This window comes from Sebastes umbrosus, chromosome 20, assembly GCF_015220745.1.
Source record: "Sebastes umbrosus isolate fSebUmb1 chromosome 20, fSebUmb1.pri, whole genome shotgun sequence".
In the NCBI taxonomy this organism is placed as follows: domain Eukaryota; kingdom Metazoa; phylum Chordata; class Actinopteri; order Perciformes; family Sebastidae; genus Sebastes; species Sebastes umbrosus.
This window is the reverse complement of record NC_051288.1, coordinates 13,959,032-13,977,761: the sequence shown is the minus strand read 5'-3', so window position 1 is coordinate 13,977,761 and position 18,730 is coordinate 13,959,032. Positions and strand designations below refer to the sequence as shown.

Below are 18,730 nucleotides of genomic sequence, written 5' to 3'. Positions count from 1 at the left end.
GCAAACCAAATTTGCTCTTATGGGGCAGTTAAGATTGACTTGAGTTGACCTGGATTCCCATCTACAAACAGTCCTTTATCATGCAGGAAGAAAAGGAGGAAATCAACTGGAGTAGATAAGAGAGGATTTTATAGCTTTACAGGGTTGTCAAAAGCCAAGCATTGTCTTGTTCTCAGAGACACCATTTATGTCCTGAAAGAAGATAGTCATTATGTTTTAAACATTTCACTAGTAAGCAATACTTAATATTAGCCCATCAAAAATAACAAACTGAATGGTGCAGAGATGGTTCAAAATCAGGGAACAAGGAGAATATGTTATTCAGCTAACTTTGGATTTAGGTGATTAGGATCCGCTATCAACAACAACATGCTGGTATGGAAATTTGGGGGCTAGAAGCAAAAGCAAGCTCACAAAAATAGTTAAAACAGCCAGAAAGATTATAGGGAACCCCCAGAGACAGCTGGTGGAGCTGTATAATACACGAACCAAGAGGAAAGCATCATTAATATATCAATGATGCTTTCCTCTTGGTTCGTGTACAGGGTACCCACAACAAAGATGTCTATTCTATTCTATTTTAATAGATGAGTAATAGATGTGCTCATTCACAACACTAAGACTAGACTATTTCTGATTTAGCCCTGCATCATCAGTGACATCTGATACTTTCATCTGATAATAACCCCCTTACTATAAATCTGGCCCCAGAGAACCTGATCCAAAAGGGAAAGAAATCCACAATAATACTTTAATTAAATACCAAAAGTAAAGGCAGAGAGAGAGAGAAGGAGAGTGTTCACAAATTTCTTCCAAAAATGAAAATGCTTATAGTAGGAAAATCAATGTAAATTAATGAAGCAGGAGTATTTCAGTAAAAAAAAACAAAAAACAAACATAAACCACATTTGCAAATATGTCTCAGTTTTAAGGCTAGAGTGAAGATCCTGGCATCATACTGTACGAAACTACAAAAACCTGAGGAATCCATTGGTACCAACCATGTCCAACCATAATTAATCGCGATTAACTGCGGATAATCATGTGATTAATCGCGATTAAATATTTTAATAGATTGACAGCCCTAATTCTGATATGATAGAGACTTAATGATAAGAACCACCACAAAAGAAACTAAGTACTCAAGTCAATTCAAATTACTTTATTTTCAGTGATTTGTGCAGTGAACAAATGCAACATCTAAAAACATATAAAACATATATATCAAAAAATACTAACTAAGTCACGTATAAAAGCTAATGATAAAAACATGGAGTAAGAGCCGGGGGCAGTAGGTGTAACAGTGCAGTAATGCTGGCGTCTGTGTGTACGGATGAAGGTAGGAACAAAACTAGATGTGGCCCTTCTGGTTCTTAAGGGTAGGGACCTAATACACTCAAACATCCAACTTATGTATGCTGCACATTGCCGCCACCTACTGTTATAAATTAATAATTACTTATCCTTTAATCTAACCACCAAACACAAGTCACACAACACAACAATGATGAGGCCTCCCAAACAGAAATTCAATCCAAAAGCTTGAGTGATTTTAGAATATGGATTGTCTTAGATGTAGACCAGAGTTATTGCTGTCAGCAAACCGACTAGCAGGGTCACCAGTGGGGTCAGCAGTGGGGTCACCTGGCCTGCAGCACTCATAGCTCTCACCACTCTGACTGCAAGAGAAGAACCAAAATTTACATAAAATGTATATTCATCAAGCTTGCTGTCATCAAAAGTACAAAAGGTATGAGAAGATAAGAGATCTTTACCTAATTTATCTTGTGGCGGGATTAGTGGTCCTAGTGAGATCTGTTCAAATCCATGGAGGGATATGTCCCTCCTACTTCGGTGGTGGTGACCTGGGAAGCAGTGCTGCAGGACAACAACAACATTAGAGGCTTCTGTTGATGCACCTGTTGATAATCTATCTAAACTCACTAAAAAACACACAAACACAGTAGTACTTACAGGTGTGCAGTTGTTGAGTGCCTTAAGACACAGACTGACGTGGCAGTGAAGGTAGATGGATGTAAAGTTGGAAAAGGTGAACATCCTGAAGGAGAATCGGGACACAGTGGAGACGCCATTCTGAACTACCTCTACTGTAGTATCTGCTGGATTAGGACACCTGGAAGAAAGTAGTAGATACAATGTGATCAGACGGACTATAAAGTTTTCAGACTTTGGCAATTAAAAAACCAGTGATCAGCGTGCTAAGATAAGATAAAGTTGCAATAGCTCCTTTACATTTCTTTTATGAGATCCCAGCGGACGGGGTAGCTGGCAACGTTGATCGGCGTGGCCCAACAAGATTCCACAATGGTAGATATCTGCCTTCCGTCGACTCCTTCTGTACGTAACTCCACATACAACCTCTGGTCGATTTCCATGTCTATGTTTCTGTTAATGGTCATCGGGTAGCGGAAGCCAGAGTCCTGGTAGGGGATCATCCTCACATAATATCGTCCTCGGCCTGATGGAAGCTTCTTCCTCACAATGCTACGAAAACAACAACAACACATAATGTTACTACACTTGAGAAGGAACAAGTCACTGGCAGGTATTTGGCAACAAAGTCTTGCTGGATTTCTTTTAAGTTTTCTTTGTATTGTTGGTTTAAATGGTAAGTTAATTAGTGATGGTGCAAATTGCGGGTAGTGGGCAGTTACACAAAATTTCTGACAACCAAGGGCACCTATTTCCAATCTTTGTAATTACCATCATCATAGAGCACCACTGTCACAGAAGATAAGTACTCAAAAAAGGTCAGAGGTGCAGATGTAGCACTGTTAAATATACCATAATTGAATGCGTAAATATTGAAACCCTACTATCATTACATACGCCATGACGTATCACTATGGACCGGGGGTGGAGAGAGTATTCAAATCCTTTACTCAAGTAAAAGTGCTAATACAGCACTGTAAAATTACTCTGTTACAAGTAAAAGTCCTGCATTATACATGTTACTTAAGTAAAAGTATGTCAGTATAATCAGAAAAATGTACTTAAAGTACAATTTTGGCAAATCACAGGTCATTTCAGAGCGAGAGCGTTCCTATTGGCTATTCTCTGGCTGGTGGGCGATGCTTGGTATTTTCTCAACAGCTAAACAGTACACTACAAGATGTTTCTGAAAACATTTGAGGCGAGAAATAGGCATTTCAGTTACAGAATATTGATTCATATTTGATCAGCGCTGCCTAGTTTGACCGTTTGATCAGAGTTTGCGAGTGATTGACAGCTGCTGAGAGACGGCAGACTCCAGCTCGGCTCTGATTGGTTGTTTTCCTCTATGAAATTTGGCCAATGCCATAGGAGCACCGGAGGACACAGATGCACATGATTTTTTTTCATCAGTCTCATGCACTACTGTCAGGATAACGTGATTGTTTTATAAAAACAACTTTTTTTTTTAATCATACTTGCTCCATTTCTACCCACTGCCGCTTTAAACATAGTATTTGCGTAAATGTACTTAGTTACATTCCACCACTGCTTTAGACAGATGTTCACTATAAAAAAGGACAGACAGACTTAAGTCAATAAAACATGCAGATTAGATAGTATTGTCACCTCTCTACGGGGTTGATGCCCACATCCATAGACAGGGCCTGCCAAAGAGGGTATTCACAGCAGAAACGCAGATGAATGTTTTTCTGGCGGCTGATTAGACCTCCATGAGTGTCCACATCGCCCTGGATCAGGTTCTCATAGGTGAAATGGGTTCCATTGCTCTTAAAATTGAAATGACAAAATGGTATAAGTTATTTGTTGTAATATGTCTTAAATCTTCTTCAGTCTGTGTTGATAATATTATAGTCTATGGGCTGTACCCTGAGAGTTGTCCCACACAGCTTGTCGTCATTGTTAAAGTGGAACACCAGTCGTCCGTCCTCAACAGTCCCATTGCAGGAGTGATCTTGGAGGTGGAGGGCGCCGGGGTGGAAGCCAGCTTCAAACAGCTGGCAGCGCGACACAGACATGGTGCCTGAACTACTGTTACAACTGATGGACGAGTCTATGAGAGAGAGATAGAAATAAAAGACATGGTCTCATGATTAAAGTTGCATTCATCAATATTTTTAGATTACTGTATATGTCATTTTAAAGGTGTTGCTCATAGTAATAAACCCACAATCCTATAGGTTTATATTGAATCACCAGTTTAAATAATTTAAACATTTTTTTCTGAGAAATCATGTTTTGTCCGTCATTTTTGAATCGTTGATGGTTCACATTACTACAATACCCATGAGCCTTGACAGCGATTGTTGTTGCCAGTCAGGGGCGCCTGAAAGCATTCAAAATTGGCCCGGAAGCTGCAGATTGCAGAATCACTTTTTTCAACACCGTAGTCTTTAGCTTCCACTGGCCGTCAGCGGTGCATGAACAGAATTTTAAGGTTGGGATTTGATATTTTTTGCTGAAATGCACTTTGGGAGTCATAGCTAAATCCTACCTGATTTTAGCGGAAGAACTATGATAAACCGAAACCTGAGTGGATCGTATTGTTCCGTGCACTCGTGTTGTTTCACGAACAATGCCATTGTACTATGTAGCAATGTCTACTACTCATCTTACACATGTCACTTCTGCGATCTTAAAACAAAGCAGTGCTTTAAGAGGAGCTGCCCTCACCGTAGCTCATATTGTTGGGCCGATGGTGGTGCTCATCACAGAAGCAGCCGTACACACCGTCCCTCTCACCACACCACTCATGCTCTGTGCAGCCCAGCTGGTCACAGGGGTCTGACTCAGCTATGGAAATAGTGGGGAAATGATGAGACAAGGAGTGATAAAAGAGAAACAAAACAGGTAAGAGAGAAGATACCTATGGTCTAATGCAAACTTACGACAATACAAAGCAGAGCGCCAATCAGAGATGTTTAACCCCAAAACAGAGCAGGTTTTCTCATAGGCTGCGACATCAGAACACAGTATGCCATTGGCTTTAGTGTAGAGGCAGAGATCGTAGACACAGGAACTGAAGAATGGCTGAGGATCAGAGTGCGGGTGACAGGCACTGAATGGGCCGCTACTGTTGGTGATGACGCTACAGAGCTGAGAGTATTCTGCCCTAAATCGACAGTTGTCCAGTCCATCACCAATCACTTCATCGGTGGATCCACATCTAGAAAAGACATTATACGTTTAATACTTGGGCTGACTTTGTTTATTTTGCCACAACATATGTTTCTGTAATAAGTGTGTTGTTGTTTCTTTATGTAGTGAAAGATTGTTAACTGATGATATTTTGATGATATTTTGACGCCACTTTGTGCGTGGAATACCCTACAAGTTCAGCTCACCCTGGTTGGCTTGTGGGTGACTTCCAGCTGTTTCCAAATTGATTGTCATTTTGTGCCAATGTGCCATTGGGCAAGACTTTGTCATCTGCAGGATCACCGTTGAAGTTTCCATACATCCCGATGACTCTATTTTGACGGCGATAGTGTACTCTGACCAGTAAAGTACTACGGCCATCAAAGTGGACTACCAAATCAATGGCATCGACCACTATGTAGCCTCCCTCTCTGACCATCCGAGCTAAGGTTCCTACAGTGGTGGGAAGAGACACGGCACTTCCATTCACCTGGTAGGGTGAAAGATAATAGAAAGATAAAGAAGGGTGAGGAGGCACTTGTCGTTACGTATGTTTACACCAAACCGATTTAGAAAGTTTTTCATCTTCAAAGTAATAAATGGTTTACCTTCACTATTTTGTTGGGTCCAATCCTGATATGCACACTCTCTCTTTGATTTGAGAGGTATATATCCACTGCGGACAGAAACGACACGCGGTTGTTGCCACGGTGATTATTGGTGCCTACTACCTGAAACTGTGTTTCATTGAGGCCGTGCCTCACACTCTCAGTAATGATGTAAGAGCATGTGCCCTGGAAATGAGCCAATGCCCCATCAAAGGTGATGTAATGTGGCTCCCCCAACGTAGTGCTAGTAGACATTTGATCAAAACAGCCCCGCTGGCCATTTCTGATGGTGCACTCTTGTGTAGGGGTGCAAGATGCAGCATAACAGCGCAGGTCATGGGGACCATGGCATTCACAGTACTTGGAGCAATCGTCTGTCCAGAAGGACTCGAGAGGCTGCAACAGGTGAGACAAAGACATGCATAAAAAATGATACAAATTTAGCATGTGCTACATTAATAACACAAAACGGCTGCTGAGTGGACTGGGATAATGAAATTGTCATTGTTCTGTCTGTAGCCTATCACACACTAAATTGTAGTCATGTGATTTGCTATTTATTTATTTTTTTTACCGTAAAACGATATAGCTACACTGCTTGGAACCTGATTGTCATTGTTTTCTACCAAGTTGTCACTCAATCTTGTTGCTTGCAGCTTTGCTAAAATGTTTCTTGAAATTCAATAGTAAAAAATCTCCTTTTAGCAATAGACTGGAGCACAAGGTAAGAACCAGAGATGTGTGTTTTCCCTTTCCTTGTCTGACTTTTGTCTTAAATGCTATTGTCCATTTCATTTACTTTGTTAACATATGCAACACGTTCATATACATATGCCATATTGTATAGTAACACACATGTACTGTATATGACAATTTTAGGTAATAAAATAGAAAAAAAAAACAACGGACAAATGGTGTTAACAAGAGAAAAGCAGGACAAAATGGAGGTGTCATGGGGAGAGTAGATGTAAATAGGGTTAATTTTGTGTATATAAGGTGTGAAAAGCACAATCTGAGGCTACAGTCAGCCAGTATTCTGACACTTATAAGTGCGGCAGCTGCTATCACAGTTGGTGGGTCAAGGTACAAAATACCAGTTTTTACACACAATACATGTCGCACAATAAAGTAGCAAATCGTTCTTCCAGGTTTGAGTAATCTGATGATAAACAGAGCCACTATTGTAGTGTTGTTTTGGTCTTCTCTTTACAGTATTGCAAAATAACTTGTTACTTGATAATTTTAGGCAAATGAGGATAGTTTCATTGTAAAGCACACTAATGTTGATGGTTGATCAAAGGGAAATGGTTATATGTGCAAAGACTGAAATCATTGAGACAATCAGATGTATTATTCAGGCATAGTTATACAAATCTGGTGTTCTATTCATTTACAACTATATGACTTACATCGTAGTAGAAGCCTTCATATTGACAGCCACAGTTTCCCTCAGGGACACAACTCGTCCCACCCCTGAGTAAACCTTCATCACAGAAACATCCCTCCGAGCAAACCTGCTCACAGGTCGCATCAACGCTGCTGGCACAGGTGTGGGCACAGTCGGTACCACACAGCTCATAATGACTGTTGGCTGGACAGTCAATACCTTTATAAGTGAGGAAAGAAATGATGGATGTCAGATGGCTAAAAATGATTGAGTCTGTCAATTAACTAAGCATGTATGTAGATGCAGTAGGTTGAGACTTTTTCTTGGGAAACGCTTCTTTGATTGTTTCCTAGTCTGTTTGTAAAGTAGACAAACAACACATTGACTGGTCGACTTACTGCAGTTGGTGTTCAGTCTCCAAGGGTAGATTTGAACATTAGCAGACTGACAGGCACTGGCGTATTCCTGAATGTCCGTGCATAGGAACTCATTTCCCCGAAGACAAACATCAAACACACAGCTATTGAAATATGGCGCTGGGTCCACCTGCTCATGGCAGAAGCTGAAGGGGCCGCTGGCTGATAAAATCACCTCACATTGGGCTCTAGCAGGTCCCTCATTGGTGCATTGTGGGCAGGAGGAGCCACACCCATCACTGCAGGTGTAGTTTCCTGCCACTTTCCAAGCTGTCCCAAACTCTTGTGGAGTGCTGACCAACGTTCCAGATGGAGTGTGGAACTCGTCATTTGGATTTCCATTGAAGTTTCCACAAAGTCCACATGTTTTCCCACTGGATTGAAGACAATATGTTGATAGATTGAAGGTCAAATATTCGCAATAAAATAATTTTTCAGAACGTAAACTAAAGCAGTTAAACATAGCCTACAGTAAATGGAGGTTACCTGTAATTTGAAGGTACAGAGATTGACATAGAATACGATCCATCGTACATGACACTCAGGCCAAAATCAGCATCGACATATATGTTCAATCCCCTTGCATAGATAGATACACGAGCTCCATTCAAGAGAATAGGTAAGTTTTTAGTTACTCCATTCACCTTTAACATTGGAAAAACAAAATTGGATGAACAATCATAGATTTGTATTTGCGTTCTGGTGTTTTTAAAAATGACAGCTGTAAAATCCAGTATAGATTAAGTAGAGTCAGAGGAATGAATTGATAAAGACCTTCTTCAATAGTTCTGAATATGTGCAACTCACCTGTACCACACCGCGGCTCCGCCTTGACATATGCACTCGATACCCCCACACATTTACAAAAACTTCAGATAGGACTGAAATTCCCAGCCCTCCCAACGGCTCATTCTTAGCTTCCACTGAAAAATGGTGGAGTCCATCAGTGGCGTTACAAGGAGTCGCCATAACATAGAGGCAGGTTCCGTGGAAGTCATAGCGCTTGCTATCAAAGGTGAAGTAGTGAGGGTCACCGCCGGCAGTGCAGGTGCCATGAAGGTTGGGATGGCAGCCAAACTCTCCCTCCACCACACGGCAGGACTCTTGGGGACCACAGGAGTTGGGGATACAGTGGACTGCCGCTGTAGTGCCATTACAGGTACACAAGCTCTGACACTCATCACCGTGCAAGAATTGTTCGCCCCCCCGCCGATAGCGTCCCTGGTGATTGCATCCACAGCCTGTAGGTGGTACGCACTGGTTGCCGTTGAGGATAAAACCATCATCACACTGGCACCCATCCTGACACACAGTGTCACAGGTGAAAGGGAAAGCGAGGCTGGGGCAGGTGGAAGGACAAGTACTTCCACAGACTTCATGATGGCTGTTTTGAGGGCAGTTTTGCTCTACAGAAAAACAAAGCAATTAATTAAGCAAAATCATTATATTATATCAAAACTACCTACATCAAAAGGGGGAAAGGTGCTTACCACAGCCAGTTGCATTCCTCCAGTGTCCTAAGGCAACACCCTTCTGTTGACATATTAGTGCATAATCTCGTAGGACCTCACATAGAGCTGATGCTGGATCTCTAGAGGCTCTAAGGATCTCCACACATGCATCCACATGCTGCTGTGGGTTCACCATGGCCAAACACTGGGCAAATGGCCCATGCGGTGAGGCAAGAATGCCACAGTACTCACTAGAATTGTAATTTGTTGTCAGTGAGTTATGAGTTACACTTTCCACGCAGTGTGCCGTGAGGGGGCCATCTCGCCAACTGTCCCCAAAGTCCTGAGAGCTGTGGACCAGGACGCCATTGGGTATGCGGAAGTCGTCATGTGAGTGACCATTGTAATTACCACAGAGTCCACCCAGTGAGCCGTTGTAGATACCAGGTGCAGTGACACGCACAAAGTGAGGCCAGACTGTCTGCACAGTTACACCAAAGGAGGTGCGAAGGATGATACTGTGAATGCTGCTGTGGTAGATCTGGATTCGACTGGACGCGGAGCTGAATGGTAGACTGATCCGCTGACCGTCAACCTAAAGGACCATTTAAACAACCAGTGTCAGATTTTATGGGTAACAAGGTTTTCAGTTTATATTAATCAATCTTTGGTGTTTCCTTTTATGTGTTGATCTAAACAAGATTGCAACATGCAAGACAGAAATAATCCTATATTTAAAACTTCTCTCTTCTGTCACCACTCATTTCTCTTCATAAGCTCTTGAAATATTTTATATGACTTACCTGAACTTCCCTGCTGTTTGTCATTTCAATGGAAATTTGTGTTCCCTCCGCCTCAAACTTCAGGAACCGAGCAAAACCTTGTTGGCCTCTGGGCACTTTTGCTGCTGTCACCTCAAAATTTGGGTAACTAGACAATCCCATTACTTTGGCAAGGGTCAATTGACACGCCCCAGGATAATGGTAAGTCAGTCCATCAAATGTATGATATGACCCTTGACCTTTTATACAGCATGTTGCATAACTGTTAGGTCTGCATCCTCTTACTCCCTCTTCCACCCTGCAAGACTCTAATGGTCCACAGACATGGGAGCGGCAGGTCATGGAACCACTACTGCAGATACAGCGTCTCCCACAGTCCTCGTCTAGTATTACAGTTTCTCCAGAGCGATAGTAGCGACCCTCAAAGCTGCAGCCACACTCAGCATGAGGGACGCAGACTCCAGCACTGAGGATGTAGCCTGAATTGCAGATGCAGCTCTCCCGGGAAGGGAGAGGGCAGTTGTTGGTAGAATTAGGATTGACACAGGTGGCTGGACATCCTGTGCCTTGGGACACAAAGTCACTGTTGGCTGGGCAGATGATTTCTAGAAACAAGAAAACAACATTGATATTGACATCATGGACATTTTACCCAAAGGATTCTTTGAAATCTTCTTGATTGACGGACAGACATACCACAGAAGCCTTGTCTTCTCCAGTTTGGCAACTGTATACCATTTTGTTGACACAGACTTGCATACACATTTAGGGCTTGGCACAGAATGGGTTGGTACCCTCCTACAACACACAGATCAAACACACAGCCTTGCACAAAGGTCTGTGGGGGAAGTTGATGATGGCAACCAGCAAAAGGTCCAGAACTGCTCTGGAGGATACCACAATGGGCAGTATTGCTGTACAAAGCTCTCTGAGCCACAGTGCAGGCAGCACAGCTTTGCCCTGCACATCGGGGCTCACAATCAGTCTCATTGTCCCCTAATGCTTGCCAACTGTTGCCAAACACCACTTCAGAGCTCACAAGCTCGCCTTGGCGGGTTTGAAAGTCATCCTCAGGGCGATTGTTGAAGTTTCCACACAGGCCGCATGTTGCATTCTGGTAAGTGTAGGGCACACCGATCCTAACATAATGATTTGCGTCATAAGACACCTCCAAGCCAAAGGCAGTACTGATGACCACAGAAAATCCTGAGTTATAAACATGGATTGCGCCGTTGTTGAGATAGAATGGAGTGGCTGCAAAGATGCCATTGACCTGAAAGCACACCAGCAAGCAAAGACACAGTTGTAAAAATATGTACTAAATAAAAAATATTACAGTAAGTGGAGACTTAGTTCTTAGTTCTAACCTTGGCTGCAGCAGGATGTCCCTTGACAAGCTCGATGGTTTCATTATAGACGTACACTTTGACCAGTCGTGTCCAAGAGGCTCGAGTGTTGCCCCGATGCTCATTCTTGCCCTCTACTCTGTAGTAGGGCAGCCCACGACCCCATTGCTCAGAAATAACATAAGTGCAGGTGCCCATGAAGTCAAACGCTTTCTTATCGAAGGTATAGTAATGTGGATCACCACTTAATGAGCAGATGCCTCTCCGCACCGTCTGGCAGGAGAACTGAAAGGAAGTAGGTCGGCAGATTTGGGAAAAGGAGCAGGGTTGGCTGACACACTGCAGGCCTGTTGAGGTGCAAGTGCACTTCTGTGCACAGGTACTGTCACTCCAGAATGAGTCACCCAGCTGCACGGGTTGATCTTTGAAGAAAATAAAAAGAAAGTTTCCTTGAAAGGCATTGACTTCAACATGCAAACACTATTAGCATTTAAAACATTTGATTTTCAAAGATTTTGGGAGCATTTTTGCCTTTGTTTTTATAGCAAACAGTAGAGTGGTAACAGGAAATGAGAGGGTAGAAAGGAGGATGACATGCAAGAATGATCCCTAGCCATCTTAAACTGGGGACATTATCATGGTCAGCGTCTTGACCTTGTAGAATACATTACCATTTTACTTTTAAGAAATACTTCGGCATACCAAAGCAAATCACAAAATAATGAAATTAAAGAATTTTTTTTTAAAACTTGACTTGCAACACAGTTCATTTGTATGTCACCATATTCTAATGTAATAGCAGTTCAGTGCACAATATACTCAGCTGTGTGCAGCATATAAAACATACTTCAACAAGCAGAGATTTATCGTCAGAATTTCCAATATCTTCATGGAGTGGTGATCATATATGTACATTACTGTAAAGAAGTACCTTTGGTGACCACCCTCTGGTTCTGGTCTTACCATTGAAAGTGCAGCCTCTTAATCCTTCGTCTAACCGGAAAGCCCAGCGACCGGTTACATTGACATTGCTGCTCAGGCGGAAAGTTGAATTACTGCCTGATGCAGTGTTAGAGAATGATCCAGGGATGGAGAAATGGTGAGGGGAGTTTTGTGTGTCATATCCAACCTGGAAATACATGTCACATAGATAAAAGTAGTTAAAGTTTTTTGTATTTGTGCATTTCCATTATTGCATTCAGATTTAAATAAGGCATGGCAACTTTTTACAATGTATATTGCATATAATTTTAATGGCTCTAACCTGTACATTGCGAGTTGTAAAGGCTATTATCCCATAATTCATCAGCACAAACGAGTACTGGCCACCAGAGATCAAGACTGCTTGGGCCGTTGTTTGCTGAAAAAAAATGTACATGTGGTTATTATAGTAAATATAGGAAGTAATAGGTAAAATACACATCATATGTGTTTCCTCATTTAGAACAAGATGACTTACTGTTCCAGTTCTTGGATAGTAAGCCACCTGATACCATGTTGCAACAAAGACCCAGTTGGCCCTGAAGTTCAAAGCTGGGAAGTAACGATTAATGTCTTCTGTAGCTCGTCCGAGGATACTACCACTGGTGTATTGGTTGTAGATGATCTGACCATTTTCTCTGTTGTCTAAATCTGTCCAGAATGGAGCAATGAGGTCTCTGGATCCACGCACTGGAATCCTTTGAGCTGTGAAACTACTCCAAGGACTGTTAAAGGTCAGGTGTCCATTGTGGTTCACCTGGAAACCAAAAAGTAAACCAGTTCTTACTGACAAAGAATTAGTACGTATGGTAACACGTTATAATAAACTTAGAAATCACTTATAAATGGTAAATTGATAGTTAATTAAACTTTGTAATAGTTATTTTACTGTTAACAAACAATGAAATGATAATTAATAATGTTTACCAATTATTAGTTATGCTATAATTTATGTTATTTTATCATTAGTTTGTGTAATATGAAATAATTCATTTATAAATTATATATTGTATCATAGCTGATAGGAGACGATAACAATTACATTTGGATTGCATTATTAAAGTATTTATTAACAGTTTATTGTTGTACACATTATAACATTTGACATACTATATTAAGTATTTGTTAATGATTACCAAATTATTTCTAAACTTTTAAGAAATCGTTTGTAAAACATCCATAAACATTACATAGATAGTTAATACTTTTAATACTATCTATTTAGATAATGGTTTTAAATGCTTTACAAAGCATTTAGTAACCATTTAACAAGATATTAGAATTAGTTGCAACTTTATAAAAGCCATCCAAATCATGTTTATAAATGGTTTACAAATCAATTATAAACCATTAAAAAAGTGTTACAAATATCTGATTTATCTATCTATGTAATGTTTGTAGATGTTTATAAACAATTTCTGAAATGTTCACAAATCATTTCGTAATCATTAACAAATACTTAATATATTATATAAAAGTTTATAAAAAAAACTTTTAAACTAACGTTAATTATAGCATTTCTAATAATTAGTAAACATTATTAATTATCATTTCATGGTTCGTTAACAGTAAAGTAACTATTAACTAAATTTTAATTAACTATCAATTTACCATTTATAAATGATAGTTATTATAAAGTGTTACTGTTTAGGTAGAAGTTAAAAAAAGTATTATTCATTTCATAAAATATTTCAGAATGTGCTTCTCTTATTTATTAATTAATAATAATTTATGGATTTAGTAAATGCTAATAATATTGTTACATACATAAATCTGATTATGCGTCCGTCCGAAATACACAAAAGGTCGTTGCAGGGGAATTCGAGGAGAACTTCCATCATCTGAGGCAGAGCTTCTGGTTCCCTCAGTGGGGTAGAGGGGTACTAGAAAGAACAAAAGACACCACATTTTTAAAAAAATATAAAATGCTCATATTGGTGTTTTTGGCAAATGCCATATTGGCAAAGGTTAAACTGTGTTTTTTTTGTTTTTTTAATTTTAACTATTTTTCAGCCTGGTATTATGTAACTTGTTAAGTATAACAAAGCAAAGCAAACCATTGCCTCTGGTATCAAAGTGCGGTACCTCCCCAACCTCCAGTCCACACCCTTTGCTTTTACTGTGCTATATGAACGCACTGTAACACTAAACACTCGCATGGGATGTAAATTGTGTACTATTATAACAGTATAGTAATAAATTCATGTACAATACTTTATACTGTGTGCTGTCATTTTATAGTCACTATATATTTCAAAACCTTAAAAGGGACAAATAACTTGAAATTAAGCTTGACATAGGCTGAAGCTAACACCTTCTGTTCAAAGCTACTTATTCCTGCGAACAAACAACAATCAATCATACAGCAGTGGTATAAACTGTAATCCAGGTGAAATAGGCATAATATTGAAGTAAAAACTGCTTTGAGGTACTGATTGTATGACTGATCTGTTAAGAGTATGAACAAATGACTAAAAGATTATTTCAATTTCAACTTACTTATCGCCGTAATCACGGTAGTCGTTGTAGCTATGAAAACAAACACATAAATATATTTGGATAAAAATCTGAGTCTGCTAACATCAATTAACATATGTCAGTTAATACATTTACATAAATTCATCTACAGAAGTAAAACTTAATATAATTTAATTTAATTCAATCTTCAGCCTGGTATTATGTAACTTGTTAAGTATAACAAAGCAAAGCAAACCATTGCCTCTGGTGTCAAAGTGTGGTACCTCCCCAACCTCCAGTTCACATCCTTTGCTTTTGCTGTACTATATGAGCGCACTGTAACACTAAACACTCGCATGGGATGTAAATTGTGAACTACTATAACAGTTCAATAATAAATTCACATATAATACTTTATACTGTGTGCTGTCATTTTATAGTCACTATATATTTCAAAACTTTAAAAGGGACAAATCAACTTAGCTTGACATGAGCTGCAGCTAACATTTTCTGTTCAAAGCTACTTATTCCTACTAACAAACAATCATACAGCAGTGGTATTAGCTGTAATCCAGGGAAAATACATATAATCTTGAAGTAAAACCTGCTTTGAGCTACTGATTGTATGACTGATCTGTGAAGAGTATGAACAAATGACTAAAAGATTATTCAAATTTCAACTTACTTGGAATCGAAGGACCTGCCAAACCTATGAAAACAAACAAATAAATATAATTGGATAAAAATCAGAGTCTGCTAACATTAATTAACATATGTCAGTTAGTACATTTACATAAATGCATCTACAGAAGTAAAAGTTCATATAACTGAATTTAATTAAATTTTCAGCCTTGTATAATGTAACTTGTTAAGTATAACAAAGCAAAGCAAACCATTGCCTCTGGTATCAAAGTGCGGTACCAGTTCACACCCTTTGCTTTTGCTGTACTATATGAATGCACTGTAACACTAAACACTCTCATTGGATGTAAATTGTGTACTACTGTAACATTTCAGTAATAAATTCATGTATAGTACTTTATACTGTGTGCTGTCATTTTATAGTCACTATATATTTCAAAACCTTAAAAGGGACAAATAACTTGAAATTTAGCTTGAAATAAGCTGCAGCTAACATCTTCTCTTCAAAGTTACTTATTCCTGCTAACAAACAAACAATCATACAGCAGTGGTATTAGCTGTAATCCAGGGGAAATACGTATAATCTTGAAGTATAAAACTGCTTTGAGCTACTGATTGTAAGACTGACCTGTTGAGATATGAACAAATGACTAAAAGATTATTTAAATTTCAACTCACTTGTAGTCTGAGGAGTCGTTGTAGCTATGAAAACAAACACATAAATATAATTGGATGAAAATCAGAGTCTGCTAACATCAATTAACAAATGTCAGTCAGTGAATTTACATAAATGCATCTACAGAAGTAAAAATTAATATAAATTGAATTTAATTAAATTTTCAGCTTGGTATTATGTAACTTGATACGTATAACAAAGCAAAGCAAACCATTGCCTCTGGTGTCAAAGTGCAGTACCTCCCCAACCTTCAGTCCACACCCTTTGCTTTTGCTGTGCTATATGAACGCACTGTAACACTAAACACTCTCATGGGATGTAAATTGTGTATTATTATAATAGTGTAGTAAGAAATTCATGTTTAATATTTTATACTGTGTGCTATCATTCTATAGTCTCTATAAACTTCAAAACCTTAAAAGGGAAAAATAACTTGAAATTTAGCTTGACGTAAGCTGCAGCTAACACGTTCTGTTCAAAGCTACTTATTCCTGCTAACAAACAATCATACAGCAGTGATATCAGCTGTAATCCAGGGGAAATACATATAACCTTGAAGTTAAAACTGCTTTGAGCTACTGATTGTATGACTGATCTGTTAAAAGTATGAACAAATGACTAAAAGATTATTTAAACTTCAACTTACTTGAAACCTGAGGAGATACCGTACCTATGAAAACAAACACATAAATATAATTGGATAAAAATCAGAGTCTGCTAACATCAATAAACAAATGTCAGTTAGTGAATTTACATACATTTAGCTACAGAAGTATAAGTTAATTTAATTGAATATTTAATTCAATTTAATTCAATTTTCAGCCTCGTATTATGTACTATGTATTATGTTACGTGTTTATTATAGTAAAACAAAGCAAATGACTTAGAGATTTTCTGTACTGTACTTCAACTTAATTTGATTTAATTAGATACTTACTTATCATCCCCAAAAGCAACACAGGCAACATTATTTGACTCGCCATTCTCCAAAGCCAAATATTCAAACCTGCTGACCAAATAGAATTAATTAAATTTCAAAGGAATAAAAAAAATAAATAAATAAATAAGACTGCAGAGACTGCATACCCCACTAAGGATGCATAGTCCTGTAAATCTGTTTTTATGGTTTTAATAGCAAAAAGAGATGTTTAGAGATTTAAATTCGTATTGATCCAGATATACAAATGTCCATTATACACATTATACATCTGCAACGTTTTTGTATTCATGTATTGTAAGTGTAATAGTTTCTTAGAAAATTACACAAATTTTAAAAGAGCAAAATAAATCTGGAGCTGCACAAAAAGGAATTCACTTGTTTGGATCAGCCTAATTTTCTATCATTTGTCAAATATGTTATCATATAACATGTGATTTACATCCTGCTAACTGCTAAACAAGACGGAAAACATCACCTATGTGTCTGAGGAAATAATGCTAATAAAAATAGAATATTGACAGTGTCAAATGAAAATGTCTGTGAAAATGAAACATTGCTTTCTTAAAGTAAATGCATTTTGTCAGTGCAATGTGGAAATTGTTTGTTTAACTCCAATATAGTTAAAATTCTCAATTAAGTTCTTACTGTAATTCAGTTGGAAAAAAATTACCTGTTTATATGCTTCTTTGGTTGTTGAGTTGCCCATTGGAGACTGCAGCACTGCAACAAGGCTTTATACTGTAAAAAGCTGGCACAGTCCCAATAAATCTGTTGTTCAACCAGTTACAGGAGTATCGGATGGAAACAATCTTATTGCTTCCTTATAACAAGCGAACCAAACATTCCATTTTGCATCAAGAACAACGCAGATTATCACAACGTGATGTCATATTTTACCAAAAGCTTTAGTACTTTGAGTAAGGAAGCTATTTGAAGCCCCCCTCCAGTGTATTTTGGCATTTCTATATTTCATATTTATTTGAGTCATTTCCTGACTAAGTTGATTAGCCAAAATGTTTGCCAAATTTGTTTCAGGTCCGAACGACGGGGAGCGCACAACTTTCAGCCCAAAAGAAAACAAGAGAAAAGTCCCGTTAGAGAATAAACTAATCACGGTGCAGCCCGGTGAGGTTTCGGTGCTGGGAGCTGGGGCAAGAGTGGCCAGTGCTGGTGGACGGTGCACCTCCAAAACGTCCCAAAACTGCCGCCTTGCCAGGAGGAGACGGTGAAGAAGAGGGCAAGTGAGAGAAGGTTGGTGTGTTGTGCTAAATCTTGTCTCATTTGTGGTCTGAGAAACAGTAAATTCATCTAAATGGGTTGAAAGACGATTTAATCTGGTTGCCATGGTAATGAATTACGTCTGACTATTAACCACTATCCCATTCTCTGTTTGAGAAAGAACGTTAACCAAAAAACAGGAAGTAAAACTGGCTGGAGGGGGGCTTTAAGTGTCATTGGTCACCATTGTAAAAAAGCATGAACTAACTTCTACTGCCATAGAAATGGGACTAAATCAAGAGAGGAACAATTCCTAATCCCTAGCGGAAACAAGATTCCACACTGAAGCAGTCGATGACTTACAGCCTCTACCGGCCAGTTAAAAGCAGTGAGAAATCAGCAGTCAATGATAGTATAAATGAATAAAAAAAAATAAAAAAAATAATGTTTTTCAAAAAGTGTGAATCACCGCAAACTTGAGCATACAGTCATAAATGAGCACAAAAGATATTACACCTGTGAGCCCAGTAGTATGCGAGATTAGCTGTGGACAGACAGATGCACATACACACTTACACACGGCCGAACACATAATCTCCTCAGGCTCCTCCTTGTGTCAGGCCCAGATGAAGCAGTACTTTATGGTCGTCTTAAAAATTTGGAATCTCTGTAGGATCTGGAGGGCTTGTCGAGCCATTTGGAGGGTTCCAAGCG

The 18,730-nt window shown here is 39.0% G+C and overlaps 1 protein-coding gene across 1 annotated transcript; it reads right to left on the bottom strand.

Moving 5' to 3' along the window:
• Nucleotides 1-1,142: 1,142 nt before the first annotated feature.
• On the bottom strand, nucleotides 1,143-17,502 carry LOC119479473 (alpha-tectorin-like). The gene is made up of 28 exons (XM_037755098.1): nucleotides 17,469-17,502; nucleotides 16,796-16,864; nucleotides 16,505-16,528; nucleotides 15,861-15,884; nucleotides 15,226-15,249; nucleotides 14,583-14,612; nucleotides 13,851-13,966; nucleotides 12,562-12,840; nucleotides 12,367-12,462; nucleotides 12,066-12,231; nucleotides 11,124-11,524; nucleotides 10,453-11,029; nucleotides 9,778-10,361; nucleotides 9,014-9,569; nucleotides 8,331-8,929; nucleotides 8,010-8,167; nucleotides 7,506-7,897; nucleotides 7,130-7,326; nucleotides 5,721-6,116; nucleotides 5,319-5,602; nucleotides 4,863-5,140; nucleotides 4,648-4,767; nucleotides 3,843-4,027; nucleotides 3,583-3,743; nucleotides 2,254-2,505; nucleotides 1,975-2,134; nucleotides 1,776-1,878; nucleotides 1,143-1,679 (listed from the first exon to the last, which is right to left on the bottom strand). Exons 2-28 carry the CDS (start codon nucleotides 16,839-16,841, stop codon nucleotides 1,570-1,572), a joined length of 6,318 nt encoding a protein of 2,105 aa, XP_037611026.1. The 5' UTR covers nucleotides 16,842-16,864; nucleotides 17,469-17,502; the 3' UTR covers nucleotides 1,143-1,569.
• Between the last annotated feature and the right edge of the window lie 1,228 nt (nucleotides 17,503-18,730).